At 38.0% G+C, this 19,737-nt stretch overlaps 1 protein-coding gene and 1 long non-coding RNA gene across 11 annotated transcripts in view; one reads left to right on the forward strand and one right to left on the reverse strand.

The window, feature by feature from the left end:
• The window catches only part of LOC145432992 (uncharacterized), a 365,973-nt gene that overhangs the window by 108,886 nt on the left and 237,350 nt on the right, over nt 1–19,737 (forward strand). The window lies entirely within an intron of this gene.
• The window catches only part of LOC145432971 (uncharacterized), a 77,364-nt gene that overhangs the window by 33,020 nt on the left and 24,607 nt on the right, over nt 1–19,737 (reverse strand). For 4 of the 10 annotated variants that reach the window (XM_080309812.1, XM_080309814.1, XM_080309816.1 and 1 more), the window contains exons 17-40: nt 19,530–19,644; nt 18,905–19,038; nt 18,235–18,315; nt 18,075–18,173; nt 16,758–16,993; nt 15,339–15,564; nt 11,899–11,997; nt 11,467–11,587; nt 11,265–11,404; nt 10,860–10,958; nt 10,299–10,397; nt 9,592–9,827; nt 9,264–9,471; nt 9,026–9,130; nt 8,627–8,728; nt 7,685–7,796; nt 7,479–7,621; nt 6,746–6,854; nt 6,556–6,686; nt 5,833–5,947; nt 5,396–5,529; nt 5,197–5,277; nt 3,410–3,645; nt 1,770–2,025 (exon numbers count right to left, since the gene is read on the reverse strand). In XM_080309812.1, the coding sequence (XP_080165938.1) occupies nt 1,770–2,025; nt 3,410–3,645; nt 5,197–5,277; nt 5,396–5,529; nt 5,833–5,947; nt 6,556–6,686; nt 6,746–6,854; nt 7,479–7,621; nt 7,685–7,796; nt 8,627–8,728; nt 9,026–9,130; nt 9,264–9,471; nt 9,592–9,827; nt 10,299–10,397; nt 10,860–10,958; nt 11,265–11,404; nt 11,467–11,587; nt 11,899–11,997; nt 15,339–15,564; nt 16,758–16,993; nt 18,075–18,173; nt 18,235–18,315; nt 18,905–19,038; nt 19,530–19,644 (3,417 nt within the window). The remainder of the gene's footprint in view (nt 1–1,769; nt 2,026–3,409; nt 3,646–5,196; nt 5,278–5,395; nt 5,530–5,832; nt 5,948–6,555; nt 6,687–6,745; nt 6,855–7,478; nt 7,622–7,684; nt 7,797–8,626; nt 8,729–9,025; nt 9,131–9,263; nt 9,472–9,591; nt 9,828–10,298; nt 10,398–10,859; nt 10,959–11,264; nt 11,405–11,466; nt 11,588–11,898; nt 11,998–15,338; nt 15,565–16,757; nt 16,994–18,074; nt 18,174–18,234; nt 18,316–18,904; nt 19,039–19,529; nt 19,645–19,737) is intronic. The other 6 variants (XM_080309818.1, XM_080309813.1, XM_080309815.1 and 3 more) reach the window with 5 other exon arrangements.

Below are 19,737 nucleotides of genomic sequence, written 5' to 3' on the forward strand. Positions count from 1 at the left end.
GTAAAATAAAAAAGAAGTTGGTTTAGAACAGCCATATTGTACAAACATCACACAACATTAGCCATTCATTATTACTCACGTGCACAATGCACATACCTAACAAAACGTCAAATGGACGAAGGGCATTGTATGTTTTCACAGACAGCAGATCAAATCAATGAGTTACACCTCAAAAATACTAATGTGGAAAGGAGATCCTCAAATATGTTAAAGCGGCATGGCCGTAGAATGAATCCACATCTACTGAATACACGTTCCACTAGTGCACTAGAAGCAGGAATTGACAAGCATTTTTGAACCACACTGAAGAGCATTGAATACTCATTCTTTCTAGTCGCCCAAAAATGCAAAGAATCATCGCCTTCAAATCTACACATGAGCTTATCAGTCTCTTCACCATCTGAGTCATTTCATTGGCTCTAATTGAACTTTGATTCAATTGTTTGCTTGTATAATTGAAAAGTCTTGAGTACTTTAATTGCGGAGGATCTATTACCTCTTCATCACTGGACGATTTTGTACAATGCATTGCTACTATGTATCATTTTCTGTTGTTTTTACGGCGGCATATCTGATATATCAGACAAGTGCAACGAAAGCAGTGGTGACAAATAGCGATGTCGGCAGAATTCGTCGGATGCGTTGATCTAGCCATTATGATTTGCAAATTTCTTCATCTTCAAGTCATATAAAATAAGCCGAGTCAATGACTTGGCTCGAGTCATGCGTAATGACTCGAGTACAAGTCGAGTCAATCCAAATATTGACTCGAGTAGAGTCGAGTCATTTTCCCATTTCAAGAAAATGACTCGAGTCAAGTCGAGTCATAAAAAAATCGTGACTCGAGTCTGACTCGAGTCGAGTCATGACTCGAGTCATTACAACCCTGCATTTCAGTGCTACAAAATACCTGAACAGCTTTACAAAATCCTAAAAATAATAATTTGTTAGGAATTCTTGCTGTGACTCAGGCAAAACTACAGTAGTAGTTTATGTCTTTGGCGTGGTTGACTTGTTGACTGCGTTTGATGTAGGATCTACAGATCCGTCGTTGTCGAATTGATGTATCATTCTGCAAGTTATTATATGCATTGTTTACGATCACTGCTGTTATATGCAGAAATTTGTAATCAAAGTCGCGTTTTCAGTTGGATTACCTAATGTATATCATGTGATCCTATACACGAGATTTTTAGAAGTCTAATCCAATAATCTACATAGCCACATGATAAAAATAGGAACACGACTCAAATTGCACCAGGGATGTAACCAAGTAACAAGGTCAATCAAATGTTTCTAATTTTGACTCAAGTCAAGTTCAGTTATTTTCAATTTACCATCGAGTCAAGTCCGATTTGCAGTGTTGAGACTCGAGTCCAAATCTAAATCATTGTCTTCACTGTTCACTACCGAATCCGCGTCAAATTGAACTCACTTCTGTGGGCCTCGCATTTATAATATACTCATTTTTCTCACTCTGACCATGCTTATTCAAACAGATAAAAGACAGTTCTGGGCCTATTTGAAAATTTTCGGTCCTGATACACGAGACTTGAATCAAGTCTTATAGAATGTCTCGAGCCATATCACTTAGTCAAGTCATACAGAATGACTCAGGTACAAGTCGAGTCAATACAGAAATTGACTCAAGTCAAATCAAGTCATTTTCCATTTTTAAGAAAATACCTCCATTTTAAAGAAAATAACTCAAGTTAATGCAACCCTCAATAGGACACATGATGATCATGATCAGTTGTTATAGGACATACCTTTTGATGATTGAATGGTTGTCGATTCAGTTGGTGCAGCAGTAGTGGTTTCATCAGCAAGATGTAAGCTTCGTTGACAAATGAATCCATGGGTTTTGAAAGAGGGAGGAACACTCCTCATTCCGTCCTGTTCATTTCCGGGCTTTTTGTGAACAACCACCACAATATTACTTCTGTCTGAACCCAAGAATGGATGATACGGTGACCAATCGGAAAATGTCAATTCTTCGCCGGTGCTTAACGAGACTGTTGAATTCTGAAAAGATAATAAAACCATGATGATCTAAAGAAGAGGTATTTGAAAAGCTTCCTGGAGGTACAGAACTTCAATATAAAATTGAACAATACATTCATAATGAAATAAACCAGATATTATACAATGTTCTTTCCAATTCTCTACTAGTTGCTCACAATTAACCACGAGAAGTGTCATCCGAAAATATTCGGGTTTATTTCAACATGAATATACCATAAATTGTTAAGGAGAGGCGTAGAACATACAACAGTATTTGCTGTTCTGACGTCACAACTATTTCGGCATCGTAAGCATTAAAAAAGATATATTTCCTTTCACTGTTTAGTGATTCATATTCAAAGGTGGTCAGTAAAGAAGTACTTCTACGTAACAGGTAAAGTAAGCCTAGAAGACTTACTTTTTACTTATTGAAAACAGCTACTTCCACTTGTAATTGTGTACAAAATTATGACATTACTTTTATCTCTACTCAAGTATCAATGATAAACACGTTGATCATCTGTATATATTCAATATCTCCCCATTAGACTGTGTGAGTTACTATGTCAGACGCACTCGATCCTCTGCCACATATGTGATATAACAGATATTCAGCCTATTTTTTCTATATCTGCATCACAGAACAGAAACATACATTTAGTTCTCCCCAACAAATTACGTTGAGTTACAAAATAAACAATAAGCTAACCAGTGTTGATTAGTTATGCAAATATTATTGTCAGCCCATTTTCGACTCTTCTAAGTAGATGATTGAATATGACTATGATTAGTTCTACTGCAACCCTGGATCCATCGCAAACCCAAAAAATAAAACTTTTCACAAATTTGACACAAATTCACGACTAGGGCTGAGTACAACTATTCGAGTATTAAATTCTGAATTGAGTAGTATTTGTAATGATTCGAGTCTAGTAATGAGGTGATTTTTTTCGAGCAATGAAATTATACGTTTCTTGCAGCCAAAAGTTAGTTTATCAATGAGAATTATTGTTTCTATACTATTTTTTAACGTGGAAGGTCTTAAACCTTGATTGAGTGTATTGCAGCATGCGAAATTTATTGTGCAAAGCTACACATGTTAGTGGAAATGGCATATATGTGAAGTCGAGATCAACCCACAGCAGTGTTACAAAGTGGAATGAAATAGGTATGGTCAAAAAAATACCAAATTAGTTGGAGTCGGATTACATTATTTGTGGTCACATAAAAGATGCATATTTGAGCTTTCCATGGCAGTCCTACTGAAGTGACGTCGTAGTGAGAGACACTCAAATTTCTCGATTCGAAACCGAACCACTCAGGACTCAGCATTGAAGCAATCAAAATTCACATATGAATAGCAAAAAGACTCAATGTTTACCTGAAATGATTTCTCAAACCTTACATTAGGGTCAAATTGCAGGCCGGTCCACATAAAGACCTCATCCCAGTTCTCAGGTGTTTGAGCTCGAATTTCACTGACGAGTTGGTTGTATAGTTCCTCATTGAATATATCGGCAACAACTGAACCGGTTTCAGAACAGGATGAGGTGGCGGTCGGATAATCTTGTGTTCCCCACCAGGTGATTTTTAACCAGTAGCAAAATCCATCGATTTGAAATTCCTCGTCTCTACAATTTTCTGAAACAGTTTGAAAATGAATTACACCATGGTGATCAAATTCTTATTATCACAAATTTGAAGAGCATATTGAAGGCACAGTACTTCAGTATACAATTGAATAATACATTCATATTGATGTAAACCCGAATATTTTCGGCTGACACTCGTCAGGGGTAGCCTAATAGTCAGCAACTAGTAGAGAATTGAAAAGAATATTGCATATTAACAATGTTGTTGTAGCCCAAACTATGAAGGAATATGATAAAAAAAATCCCGCAAGACAAGATTGTTGATGTACAATGTTCTTCTCCATTCTCTACTAGTTGCTGACGATTACCCCTGGCGAAAATATTTGGGTTTATGTCAATATGAATATGCTATTGATGACTTGTATATCACAAATTTCGGCAATATATATCATCATGAACATGTGGGATCAGGTTTGGTACTCACAAGATTTGTTAACACTATTCTTAGCACGGTGGTTCTCAACCTTTGTGACCTCACGGCACCCTTTGAAAGGGCCAAATACTTCATGACACCAAAGCACTACGAAAGACCGAAACTGAGCCCGTCAGGTCCCCAAATGTTGGTCCTGAATGCCTACAGGATGTCCAACACAATTCCGAGTGTGAACCCCCAGACCCCTATATCCTACGGGCTAGTGCTGCAACAATATGTGATATTGTTCCTGGGAGAAGTATAGCTAACCAAAGTATCATAGGTTTAGCTGGCTGACTACTTAATCCTGTATCCTGGTGAGATCTTCTTACGACGCCAATATTACATAAGACATACGAATATATTTCAGACGTTGATAACAGTAGCTTTAGCAAATGAGTCTACTGATTCTCTCGAATCAGGAGTTTTATACTAGAGACAAATTACTCTAGGACAGGATGTCTCTCGGTTATGAGATATACATTTCATGGTTGGACGATAACAGGGATCTCCTGCAATGCCCATTCACAAATCTTTACACATACGAATCACGAACGAGCCGAAACAACGGCAAACGCCTTGTACTGGCTTATTACGCATTTATTTGTGTTCGAGTCACGGCCTCTCCGGGAGCACGACGAATTTTCAAAGTCTATGAACGATTTGGTCAATAATATTGGGACTTGTATGTATTAATATTAATTTTGTTCCCCTCTCTCAGCCCACGTGACCGTGCTTATTGGTAGAACCGATGACTTCAATAATTTATACGATATGAAGCGATGCTAGGAATATACCATTCTCTCACAATTGTACATTTATGTCGATTTACGGAATAATTTTCGCTCTTTTACAAGTGGTGGGTTTAGGTGAGTACCCTCAATACAAGATTTCAGAAGGTGATGACTAACAAAGGCCATTTTAATCTGGCGCTAAATAGGGGATATGACACAGTTCGGCCGATGCTTTTAAAAAACCTATTGACCTTGCTTTCTCGTGGCTCCCCTGCACAGTCCAAACAGCACACCGGTGTGCCGCGGCACACCGGCTGAGAACCACTGCCATAGCGATTCGATTATGTAGCTAGATACGTTATTCTCAAAATTGTTCCATCATTAGGATGCCTACCTTCTTGAGCAGCAGTTGTAGTAGCGGATATTGTTGACTTTGCTGTTGAAGAATTCGGGGAAGGGAGAGATCCAGAATTATCTATAGAAATTGCAGTATTTGTATTCATAATCAGCGACATAATTCATACATTCCAGATAACATTCAGCATCTCCGTACAGCCCACATATGACTATTCAACAAGATGTATGACACGCACCTTCACATTTCTTAACATTGCAGTACTGCCATCGTATTTCGGGATCTGTTGTGTAGCACCATGGCCGATCCGATCCATCAGGATTCCGACAAAAGTTATACAGAAGTCCACCTTGCGGATAGTTGTCTAAAGTCCTGTGATATTATGCAAGTCACACTTGAAATCATAGTATGAAACGCTTTTCCGAATTAGATTCGAATTAGAATTGTAGCTACACATATTACTTCCAAATTAGGTTAGAATTCGAATTACTGAATTCTGTATCATTTTCAGGAAAACCAGAAAATAGACTAGAATTAAAATTAGAGCATACAAACATTTCAAAAATTAGATCCGAATTAAACTACCGGCATTTTGCCCTGATCAGTCCAATTACACAATCGGAATAATTTAGTTGTCCAAGTCAGCTTGAAACTCAACAAGATATTTCATCTTACCGCTCGTGCTCGTGAGGGGTCTGTGACGACCAATCCTGACAATCCAGTCCTGATTCAGTTCTGCGAATTGGGCCTCGGTACGTGGCTCCAGCATCGATTGCATTGTAGCAATTGGCTTTAAATATACAAAAGAGCATGGGTATCATTGCGTGAACAACATATGCAGCACCATGATAATAATAATAAATATTCCAAATTATGTGATGCATGAACTTGATTCAGAGATGCATAACTGTGGTTCAGTATACGGTATATAAACCCTGAAAAAACTGTGAGCTTAACAAAACTTTGAAATTAAAATTAAAATTACGTACAAAATCTTCCTAGAGTCAAGTTCATTGAAAATTACAGCTACATGGTTTCTCCTGTGACCATGACCATATATGAGCTGTTCACTGATTAACTGATAGTACTGTGGTAAGTGAACACAGTTCGAAAAGGGAATCACAGGTTGGAAAATGAAAATATAATATCAATATAAATGAAGTGAAACACACCATCGTAAATTTTTTTTTCTGTGTAATTGATTATTAGGCAGAAAGAGTTTCACCGTCATAAAGTACTATTTCAGAGTATGTAGTCTGAGAACATAGCTCGATCTTGCCTCATTGACTTTGACAATAGTGATCGGAGAAAATATCAGTGATTTAGATGACGGAAATTCGACATTGAGAAGATTTTTGCGGGAGTGTAGGAACGCAACAATAACATTTTAAAACACACCCGGACAGGAACCAACATAACAGTATTCCCATTCATTAGGTCCTGCAGTGTAACACCAAGGCCTTCCACGGCCCTCCGGATTCCTACAATAGCTTCCGACTAATCCAGAATTTGGATAGTTTTCAGGTGTCCTGCAAAACATTCTCCGTCAATGCAGGTACACAATATTTTACTAACAGAAAGTTCTGACCTTGTGTGCTCACGAGGTAATTGGGATGACCAACCGAAACATGGACTGCCAGTTATTGTAATGGACACATTACCTCTATAAGATGTAGAGTCGAAAGGATCGTAACATTCTGGAAAAGAATGGCAAATATAGAGAGAGGGAATATCTATTTGTCCTCCGTCCAAATTAATGACATATACGACAAAAATACAACTAGGGACAATGTGATATACAGATTAACATGCTGTAGACAGGATGCTAGATATGTATAGTCATCAAAACCGAGCCACCCAGGCCAGGATCATCTTACTACAGACGATGTACAAAGAAAAAAAGAAAAGCACATAGCATAATAGAAATTTAAAAATTGAATGAATAAAAGAAGCTCATTACAAATAGAATTTAGCTCGCGAGTAGAGAATTAGTCAGATATGTTGCTCTGAACTCACAAGAAGGTAAATTACTTGGTTCAGATGGTAAGTTATTCGATATACTGACATCCAATATATGTGAATGAATATTGAATAAGACTAGTAGAGTGATGTAGCATGCACGGGGACGATCTTATTTGATGTTGGTGAGTATCCGACGTATGTGGAACAAATTATAAAAATACAGTAGTAGTCTGGTTGATAATTACGCATACGGTCCATTTCATGTCCAGTTCGAGAGTTTCCAAATACCACAAGGATGAACCAGACCCATCGACTTGCACCGGAGCAAAATAACCAAGTTCATAACAGCAGATTCATACCTTCACATTTGGGCACATCACACAGTTCCCATCTAGTTCCTGGGTCTGTGGTGTAGCACCATACTCCTCCGTCAAAGTCCTTTCCATCTGGATTTCTGCAATAATTCGCATCCAAACCATTCTCGGGCAGATTTTCCGTCGTTCTAAAGCAAAGTGATGTGAAGTTGACCGCTTTTCCAATCCCAGAAAACTATAATGAATGATACCTTGTGTGGTCGTGAGGAAATTGAGAATTCCAATTCTGGCAACGAAGTCCACTTTTGGTTACAGATACTTTTCCTCTGTACCCTGCTCCGTTGTCAGAGAAGCTGTAGCAATCTTGGAAAACCCGAATAAGAGACTACTCTAAGATTTTTTGATCCAAAAAGATAATAGAAATTAAAATAATCAATAAATAGATCAGTTACATATAGTGGAATATGAAGGACAAGTCAAAATAAATTCATTAAAATCTGCAAATACTTTCGAATTTCTAAGCCACATGCTGAATAAACTTGCATAAATTTTTTCTTATATACAGTAAAGTGAAATCAAAGTAGCCTGCTTCCATTTTACACATTTAAAGAATATTAACTATATGTAAAGCTTCCATTTTATTTTGGCCTCATCTTGGCAATGATTAGCTTTGAAAAATGAGACAAACATAAACATGGCCCAGATATATCCACCTACGAATGAAAATTATAAAAAAAACTTCATTTTTCATAAGTTTGAAAAATCGAGCTCAAAATTGCAAAAATAGACATAAGCCACTTTGATTCCACCTCGGCGACATTATATATTTATTAATTAAAGTGAAAATTGACCGAGATACACAATGCTCAATATTCGGATCAAAATTATCTGCACCTATTCTACACCAGTGTCGAATACATATTTGTTTGAATTGACATCAAAGAATTTTCAATATCTTGACCTCAACAAACTCAATGTGTTGGACTCGTTTAAAATACTGAATTTTTGGCTGACTTTGGGTTTTTGATCAATGAATCCAATCTGTTTTTTCCAAGCATAGTAATTTTCTGGCGTTGGAAAATGATAAAAAATAATGTATGAATGAAAAAACGAATTGTACCTTGAAAATAAAGTACTAACTGTACCTCTTATGTTCCAAAGATAAATCAAATAATGGAAAAACAGCAACTCACGAGCTTGTGAAGTCGACGTGGGATGCTGCACATTTTCAGTTGCGATTACCGAAGATGTAGTATGATTTGATGGTGCTGAGGTGGTGGTTGTTGTAGCACTATCTGAAATGTTTCAATTCAATATGTATGACTTAAAAGTCAATGATTAGAACGGGAAAAGCAGTCACATAACAATACGGACATACTGGATTGAGCAAAGTACCTTAAAATATATGTCAAAAATCTACAACTACATTCAAAGGAGAGAGAGAGAGATAGAGAATTTCAAGGAAATTTCCAAGTTCCCATGTTGAGAAGAAACTGTGTTCCACATTAAGATGTACCATAATATATTCCACGTGATGTGGTGCCACTCTCTTCTTTATTATTATCCTAGCATTAGTGAAAGACCTGGCTGACCTGATATGTAACCAGTTTCCTCCTCAAGTACATATGAGGCAGTTGTATCTTCAAGTACATATGAGGCAGTTGTAGGAGCTTTTTGTTTTGTAGATAATCTGTCATCTGTCATACAAAAAGCATTGGAATTATGGCCTCACTGCAGTGTGAAGCTCATGGAATAGTTTCCGACTATTTACGAAGCATGATTCATACTTGCGCAACGCATCACGACTACATAAATTACAATTTAACTAACCAGCCACTGCAGGCGACAACGGGCGCCGACAAATGAATCCATGAACTGCGGTGTAAGGTGCAAAATCTCTCATTCCTTCCCATAAAGCTCCAGTGGATTTGTGAACCACGAGAACAATGTTTGTCCTCCCTCTAGTTTCTTTTGGATGTTCCGGTGACCATTCCACATACGCCTCACCTTTATTTCCGCATAAAGTCACTGTAGAAGTCTGGAAATCAGACGGTAGGAGTTACCAACGCACAAACTGTAACATCACAGCAGAGGTGGTCAGCAAAGAACACAAAATAGAAGGTCTGTTGCATTGAAATATGTATGCGGTCACTCGTACAGTTCGGTCAAATCGAAGTCCAGTCCACATAAAAACGTGGTCCCACGTTGCTGGTATTTCCTCTCTAATATGTTCCTTGATCTTGTTAAACTGTGACGCGTCAACGATATCGGAAACCACTGAGCCAGCACTAGCACACTGTGAAGATGCGGTATAAAAGCTGTAGGTTCCCCATTGTCCGATCTCGATCCGATAACAAAACTCAGAAATTTGGAATTCATCATACCTGCAGCCACCTGAAGACAATTTGAACCCACTTGAAATGAAACTTGTATCAAGATTTTATTAGTTTTAAAATCTCAATGTCTATACATCGGTCCAGACTGACACTATTTGAGCAGACGAAACAGAACAGATTGGATGGTTGTTCGATTATGCGTTTGAAATATTAATATATAATTGATGTTATCACATTTAACAAGGGCTATTAAAAAGAAGATGCAGAGTCGTCAAAGTCTTTACGATTGGAACAAAACTTCAATCAATCCCTCGGTATCATAGCTATATTTGACATGAAAAGATCAATAATGACTTTGTTACATAAGGACTGACACACAAACATAGTATATAAACGTCTTTGCTGACTGCACAATGAGATTTTTCTTGGGGACTACATGCAATTGCATATTTGTATGCTTGTACATCTGTAATCACTGGCTAGCAACTAGACATTTGATTTTCACACAATTATTTGCTTCAATTTTTACTTGCGGCCGTGGTAACAGTGATGAAATTCGAAATCGTTGTTTCCGAAGCTTGTGTTGTAGCATTCATCATTCTTGCTTCGATCCAACTTTCAGAGGTTGCTAAACATGTTCGAAATACATCAATAAATAACAAAATTCTAACTGAGGTGGGATAACAGACTTGCTGTCAATAGATGAGTTATTGAATCAACGATGCAAAATTTCATATGTTTGCTGAGTGAATAATTCAGAAGTAGAGCAAGATTGCTAATTTTGACTGGTCAACAGGGTGGTACAGAAATGGTACTGAAAACCGAACTAGAACTACTCATATATCAGTTATATAGCTAACCAAATGGGTAGTTTGTATAGGTCTGGACGCTTCACAACATTCTACATTCTGGTCAATATTATCAACACCTCTTCTAAATCAGTGATGAATGAACACTTGTTTGCATTAACATCAAAGGATGTTGTCTCTAATACATTGATGTCAGCACACGCCATAAAGACAGGTGCCATTTTCTATCCCATTTATGTGACCATGTCGAAATTTACTTAATTCATACTCTCAAAACTCACCAGCTTGTGAAGTTGATATTGGATGCTGGACATTTGCAGTGGGGCTCACAGAAGATGTCGCAGAATTTGAAGGTGGCATAGTGGTTGTTATAGCATTATCTGAAATGTTCCAATCCAACATAACGAAACAATAGCAATGTACGGGATTGAGCAAAGTAAAGTAACAAGTCGCTGTGGAATCAGACTAGCTTATATCCATTTTTCAGATGTTGATAAAATAAAGTGTTTGCGAAGTTTTCATTTTGTTTCCGCCATATCTTGGCACGATTATTTTTAAAATAATATGACGAACAAAACCGTGGCTACGATATGAACGGAAGAGAATGAATAATCACTCAATGACCAATCAGACACGTCGACTTGAGGCGGTACTAAATAACGAAGCTTGATATGACCGATTCATACCTTCACATTTTGGTACGTCACATGGTTCCCATCTGGTTTCTGGGTCTGTGGTGTAGCACCATGGCCCTCCTAAGTCCTGTCCATAGGGATTTCGGCAATAATTTTCGTCTAAACCAGCCCCAGGCTGGTTTACAGGTTTTCTAGCGAATATTTATGTGAAATTAACTGCCTTATCAATACCTAATAATGATAATAATCATACCTATTATGTATGTGAGGAAATTGAGAATTCCAATGCTGGCAACGAAGTCCACTCTTGGTAACAGCTACTTTCCCTCTGTACCTTGCTCCGTTGTCAGAGAAGCTGTAGCAATCTAGGAAAACTGGAATACGGGACTGCTCAAAGATTTTGTGATTCAATGATGCAAAAAAACTACACCGACCGACATATAAATTAACACATATGGCGGAATTCGAATGACTACCGGTAGTCAAAATTGCTTGAAGGAGATGAGCACATCTGTTTGTAAATTTTGCAGCTACATGTTGAATAAATTGTAAGTTTTCAGTAAAGCATAGTTGAATAAATTGTAAGTGAAAATTGACCGAGATAGATGCTAAACCGCATTTTGGTCCAAATCAGTGGTTCCCATGTTCGAGACATAATAAAATAATGAAAATACCAGGAACCCACCTGCTTGTGAGGTCGATATTGGATGATGAGAAATTTCATTTTGGCTCATAGATGATGTAACAAAACTCAAAGGTGGCATAGTGGTTGTTGCAGCGCTATCTGTAATATTTCGTTTCAATAAATATGATCCTAAAACTCAATGTTTAACAAGTCGCAGTCACATAACAATAGCAATGACAAGAATGCATTAAAATGTATGCCAAAACTATGTGACATCTTAAACATTCAAAAAGAATTACATAACTAAATTTCAATGCATTTTCATGAGATTAATATTTACATATTGTTAAGGAATAGTAATTATAAATTGTAACAATATCGTAAAATGAAACGTTTTTTTTATGATGTATCACAACCAATGTTCCCTCTAATTTTTCACGAGTCTGCGCAAATACCCCAACTCACTGCGCAGGCCCTTGGACAACAGTGCGCAACCAGGCCCCCCATAGGGTGATAAACCGAACTTCTGGGGGGCTTCGCCCCCCAGACCCCCCTCGGGCTGCACGCTTTCCCCCCGCTACTAATCATCTGTGTCTGGTCTTCGTTTAGTGGGCGTTCCGACTAAACGCGCGAAGCGCAAAAATTTTCTATAATTCATGATCAAATCGGTCAATATCATCGAGAAATGCATATATTGCTATCAATTTTAATCCTGTCTCTGCTCACATTATCACATTTACAGGTAAAGCTGATCGAGTGAGATGTGTTAGTAGTATAATTGCTCGCTCGTGAAGCGTAAAATACCGGAAGTCAAGAATGTTGCATTTCGAAGCCAGAAACGCAGCATTTTGAGCTAGCTAGCAGTCGAAAATCAGCCTATGGAGCTTCGGAACAGCGTCATTGTGGTGCTTCATGGACGTGCATTGTGTATTTCGTGGAACTAATTACACTGTATATCGTGCATATTGTTGATTTTCCACGATCGGTTTTGAAAACAGGTGTTTTTAACGTGTAGTGACCTACATATTCCGCGGGGACAAATGACTATGGTATCCTGTCCACTGAATCACTATAGTGGTAATATCGCGAATTGTTTCCCGTAGAACAGGTTGGTCTAGAACAGGGGTCGCCAACTCAAAACGGGTCGCGGGCCGTATTTCAAAGTTCGTAGCGGCCACGGGCCGCATGAATTCAATATCGATATAAAGTAGGCAACCACGTTTTAAAACTCTATGTCAGTACAACGCAGTGCTACCTAACATAGGCGATGGGCATAGTGATCACAAAAGAAGTAACATTTTATTAAAGGAATAAAAATAGAACAGAATATCACCGTCATCAATTTCATTTTATTTTGAACCTTGAGCTGTGCATGATACCTTGAAACGCTTTTTGGGGCTAGCGAGATACGTTACTAGATGGAAGACATCTCCACGTAAAGCTTGATCTTGTGAAGAAGCCCTAAGCCAGTGGTTTTCAAACCTTTATTGACATGCCCCGCTTTATGATACTGAAAATTGTCTTCCCCCCTTATTGTCACATCACAAAATGCATCCATAAAGTTAGCAATCCGAACGGATAGTTTAATGGCATGGATGGTTATGAATGTTGATGAGAGAATTCTATAATGTGAATTCGGGACCGTACACAGAGCAATAACTATAAGAATGAACTCGAGGTAAATCGCGCCTAGCGCGAAAATTTTTTTAGTTGACTGCAGCTCCGCGCCCCTTCAGATGCTTTCACGCCCCACAGTTTCAGAACCACTGCCCTAAGCCGTTTTCCAAACGTCTCGGTCTTGGCAGTATTTCGGCCTTTGCAGGTCAATTTCAGCATTTGCAAAATGTTTTCTTAGCTTTCTTCCGAAATCTCAAATCAAGTTGCGGGCCGCAAAATATGACCTCGTGGGCCGCATGCGGCCCGCGGGCCGCGTGTTGGTGACCCCTGGTCTAGAAGCAATCCGTGAGCGTACACAATACGAACCAAATACAACCGCTCAGCGCAAAACTGACTCACTGTGTTAAGTATATCACGAATCACAGATGTATACATTTAATGTGTTTATTAGGCACCTGTAATCAAGCTCTTTACAAAAACACGAACAATTTCATCATTCTCACATTTTTCATCACCAAAATAATTTAGATACTGTTCAGTTGAAAAACCTTGAGATCTTTTAATTAAATATGAAATACAATGATCAGCGCACATATCAGAGTTTTTACTTTGAAGCTGTTGCCTGGTAACGGTGAAGTCCTCTGGACCTAGAAACTCGACTATCTGAGGTTTTAGGGGTGGGATCATAACCATGTTAGCTTTAAACACGTTTCTACTATATATGTGTAGATTTCGCGCCCCCTTATCGTCATATCACAAAACGCAACCAGCATGCTATAGCCAACCTAACGGATAGTTTGGTGGCATGGGAGGTTACGACTATTGATGAGAGATTTTTAAATATGAAATTCATACTAAAATACAGAGCTATATAATTATGAATTGGAAGTAAATCGCGCAGTGCGCGAGAAAATTTTTCAGTTGAGCTCAGTGTCGCGATCCCCTTCAGATGCTTTCATGACCTAAAGGGGCACGGGTCCCCCAGGTTGAGACCCACTGCCTTAGAATTATCATGGTGAAATATAGCCTACTAAGAATAAGTTTAATCAAGTCCCCGCATTAATTCGATTTTTAGTAGGCATTTTATCAATATTTTAGTAAGTTTCTTCAGACTCTCGCGGGCCGCAGAGTCTAGATATCCCCGAAAGAAGGTTTGGTTACTTCTTGTGACTTTAATTGTAACGGTATAATTTGCTACTTTGACTTTACTTTGAATCTGGATTAGGCATGTGAGGTACGTATAGGCTGCGTAATCGCGGCATGTTAACGAATGGGCTTGATAGTAAACGAATTTCAGCTTCAATTATACATCCTATGGTTTTAGTCCATACACAGCAACATTAAAAAGTAGGTTTTATATTTTCAATTTCAAGCAACCTTTCGCGGGCCGTACAGAATAGCTCCGCTGGCCGAATTGGGCCCGCGGGTCGCACTTTGCTCAGGCCTGGTATAGGGTATCTTGGGTTTGGAGAGGTGAATAAGACTTTAGATTAGTTCATCATCTCCCATCCACTACTACCATATGCATCGTAGTGCTCCGACAAGGCAAAAGTTCGTTTAATCCTGAAAGTCGTCATTTTGTGGCTATTTCCCTGAAAAATTGCGTTAAATAATCCCCAAAGGCAACACGCTTTCAATATCAAATACTGCCCCTCAATATCCCCTCTAATTTTTCACGAGTCTGCGCACACTCAACAACTCACTGGCGCGGTCCCTCGGAAAACAGTGCGTAACGACAGAAAAAAAGGTCATCACTTCGGCTTTCTTGTGCGCGGGATACGTTTTTCTGTGCGCGGAGACTTCGTCAGCAGTGCGCGGCCGCGCACGCGCGCAGCTTAAAGGGAACATTGATCACAACCCTCATCAATCATAATATAACCGACCAGCAGATATCGTCGTGGTAGCTTTGCCAGATGACAAAGGGCGCTGACAAATGAATCCATGAACTGTGGTTGAAGCTTCCATATCTCTCATTCCTTCCCATTGAACTCCGCTGACTTTATGAACCACAAGGACAACGTTTGCGTTCCTGGTAGTTTCTTTTGGATTGCCCGGTGACCATTCCGCATACACACCATCTCCATTTCCACTCAAAGTCGCAGGAGAAGTCTGGAAATCAGATGGTAGGCGTTGTCATCACATCGGATACTAAGTAATGTTCACCTTTCCCATTTATATTAGAATTACAAATACAGCTACACAGTTTTTTTCCCAAATTCGACTAGAGTTATAGCTAGAGTTATAGCTGCACATTTTATTTCATATTAGAGTAGAATTAGAATTGTAGCTACAGTTTTTTTCTGAATTCCGTTACTGAATTAGTGAAAACTTGGAAATTGAATCACGTTCAGTTCAAATCAAATCAGAGGTCACCCTCATAAGCGAGAGAATGACAAATGCCTGTGCAACAGGCTTCGCTCGTTTCGCACTATACAGTTCTCCCGTAGGATTTTCAGGAAAACCAGAGATTAGATTAGAATTTGATCACGGAAACATTTCACCAATTAGATTAGGAGTATAAATATAGCAAAGAAACAATTCACAAATTAGATTAGAATTGAAATTAGATCCCGGAACATTTTGCAAATTAGATTAGAATTAGATAACCAGCGTTTCGCTCTAATTAATAGCATTGTAGCATTTTCAGGATACAACCAGATATTAGATTATAATTAGATAACCAACGTATATATAACCAACGTAACCAACCAGATATTAGATTATAATTAGATAACCAACGTTTCGCTCTAATTAATAGCATTGTAGCATTTTCAGGATACAACCAGATATTAGATTATAATTAGATAACCAACGCTTCGCTCTAATTAATAGCATTGTAGCATTTTCAGGATACAACCAGATATTAGATTATAATTAGATAACCAACGTTTCGCTCTAATTAATAGCATTGGAGCATTTTCAGGATACAACCAGATATTAGATTATAATTAGAATTAGATCCCGGAACATTTTGCAAATTAGATTAGAATTAAATAACCAACGTTTTGCTCCAATCAATAGCATTGTAGCATTTTCACGAAAACCATAAATTACATTAGAAGTAGAATTGGATCACAGAAACATTTCACTAATTAGATTAGAATTAGATAATCAGTCTATAATTATAATTATAATTAGTAGAATTAGACAAATAGAATTATCTACTACAACAAGAATTATCTAGTTATCCAAGTCTGCATCACAGAAACTGTAGCACCGTGGCGATAAAGAATAAAGAATGTTTCTTACACTAACTCTCATGTTACAGGTTATTATCCATAAAAAAATGCAGTCATTCTCACAGATCGGTTCAATCGAAGTCCAGTCCACATAAAAACGTGGTCCCAACTTGTCGGTATTCTATCTCTTATGTGTTCCTTAATCTTGTTAAACTGGTCCGCATCAGATATATCGGAAATAACGGAGTCACCGAGGACACATTGAGCATATGCACTGTAAAAACTGTAGCTTCCCCATCGTTTGATATCGATCCAATAACAGCGATCGGAAATTTGGAATTCATTCTCCCTGCATCCACCTGAAGAAAATTTGAAGCACTCGAAAGGAAAGAAAAATTTACGTGCGGACAATATTAAAGCCTCAACGCCTACAACCCTACATATCCTTGCCATGGAAGTAGTTTATGTCCCTTTTACACATTTTGAGAAAATTAACCTAATGTAAAGTTTTCAATTCGGCCAGGCAGGATTGTAATGAATCGAGTCACGATTTTCTGAAGACTCGACTTGACTCGAGTCATTTTCTCAAAACATGAAAATGACTATACTGGACTCGAGTCGAACTGTGTATTGACTCGACCTGGACCCGAGTCATTGCGTATGACTCGAACCAAGTCATATGACTCGAGACTCAGACGGCCAAGACCGGCATTTCATTGTAATAACGAAGAATAGTAATGTAACCACACTGTTATAATTTCGTCTATTGGTACTGGTACTTGAAAATGCGACTAGAAACAGCTAAAAGTGAGGAAAATTAGTATATTATAAATGCGAACCATTCGATATCACCAAACAGAGTTATAAAAAGTGGGTTTAACAAGACTTTAACTGGAAACTGAGCAGTCAACACAATGACTTGGACTAGTACTCGAGTCATAATACCATGACTCGGACTCGACCCTCTGTTCGATGACTTGGACTCGGAGCCTTGTGACTTTGTTACAACATTGCGGCCAGGCTATATCTTGGCCATGATTAACTTTGAAACAATGTGATGAATATAAGTATGGATATAAGATTCCACCGTGACTATATCGCTTACGATTTGATACTGTTAATGCTATTCACCTCAGAACACATTGCATGTTTGATCGATTACGTGATTGTAATATTATTATGTAATTGATATTGTTCTATTCTTTAAATAATGCTATCACAGAATTGTTGAAGTCTTCATTCAACCAGTCCATTGGTATCATAGCTCAAGTGACAGAAAAAAAGATCCAAAAGTTACCTCATTTCATAAGGACAGATACACTGGCATAAAAGTATACTCTCGCACGGAACAGGTGTGATTAGATAAAATTCTTTGCTGACCGAAGAATATGAGATTTTTTCTGAAGACATATTGCACTTATTTATATGCTCATAGTTTACTTGCGGCCGTGGTGCCACTGACGAGATTTGAAATAGTTGTTTCCGAAGCTTGTGTTGTAGCATTAGTCATTCTTGCTTTGCTCCAACTTTCAGAGGTTGCTGAACACGTTCAAAATATGTCAATTAGCGGCACATTTCCAACTAAAGTGAGATAACAGACCGGTATCTGTGGTAACTTGATGACTTGTTGTATCAGCAGTAGTAGTAGATACACTTGATGGTGTTGAGCTTTCTGGCATAGCTGTGAATAGAACGTAAATTTCATACAACTGTTTATTCAATAATTCAGAAGTACAGCAAGATTGCAAATTTTGGACATAAGTAGCAACGAATGTGGGTCTTCTTATCTTCCATTCTTGGAACAAGATTGCCAATAGCAAGCTAAAAAAAAGAATCGCCTAAATAAGTCGATCAATCCGGCAAATATCACATAGTGGCTATGAAAGCCATTAAATTAATGCCACAAAGAAGACTCATGCCTAGTCAATTTCCAATGAAAGTTAGGTCCATTTGAGAAACTCATTATTAACTATATGGGATCAAAAATGAAATTTTAATGTTAATGATTCAGGTCGAGTAGTGGGAGATGATTTTATCGAGTACTGAAATTATACACTCCGTGAGAGTCAATATGATGATGGCGGTAAGTGAAGAAAAATTGATTAAAGACTACAATTTAGACACTACAATTTAATGGTAAGGCTATTTTATACACTGTGATTTGACCTATGCAAGCAGTATAACTCATATTATATTTATAATATAACTCTTAATGACTAGGAAACAATGTTATGAGTCAAACTTAAATTTGTAATCAATTCAAAGATTACCTCCACACATGGAAATGTCACAATATTCCCACCACACATTCGGATCAATTGTGAAGCACCATGGTCTCTCAGAGTTGTCGGGGTTGCGGCAATAATTGGAATCCAACCCTTCTTCTGGATAGTCTTCAGGAATTCTGCAAAACATTAGTTCTTTGACTTGTAATTTTAAAAATATGCAAGCGATGTTCATTTAAACATTGAGATTGAAAATCTGAGTAATTATACTTTAAGACAGTCCACGGGTGTGTCAACTCAGGAATTTGGCAGTAGTTGACTCTACAGCTAAAAGTCACATTTATATCAATATAGTACAATGGCTTGGTACTTTTTTACAGTTGGTGACTCGGCGACATGATTCCGAAAGAGTCAATCCTATTCTATACATTACTAAGTATGATGTAATATAATAATGTTGAAGTAGGCCTATATATTATTCATTATGCAGATGTTGCTTAATCTGGAAATACATATAAATTGTGATAGGCAAATTGAAAAATTCCAATAGCCTCAATACTACTAATTTAGTCCATGCTTACTTGTTACTTCCTTTGGCAATTGGCACACAACTAATAGCGAATACTGCAGATTTTCAATAAGTAATAGACTTAACACTGTGTAAGATCACCTTATGTGAGCGTGCGGTGTCTGTGAGCTCCAGGATTGACAAGTGATTCCACTGATGGTGCTTGATGCGGAGCCACGGTAACTTTGACCGGAATCCTCTGAGTTGTAGCATTCTGCTAAATATTAATTATGACATTACAACTTGTGGTCGGTTTCGGCTTACTCATTGTGTGAATATGAATTGTAATACTATAGTCACGATAAGGTAA

This window comes from Botryllus schlosseri, chromosome 2 (assembly GCF_051294905.1).
Source record: "Botryllus schlosseri isolate E-star chromosome 2, Bs_hap1, whole genome shotgun sequence".
Classification (NCBI taxonomy): Eukaryota; Metazoa; Chordata; class Ascidiacea; order Stolidobranchia; family Styelidae; genus Botryllus; species Botryllus schlosseri.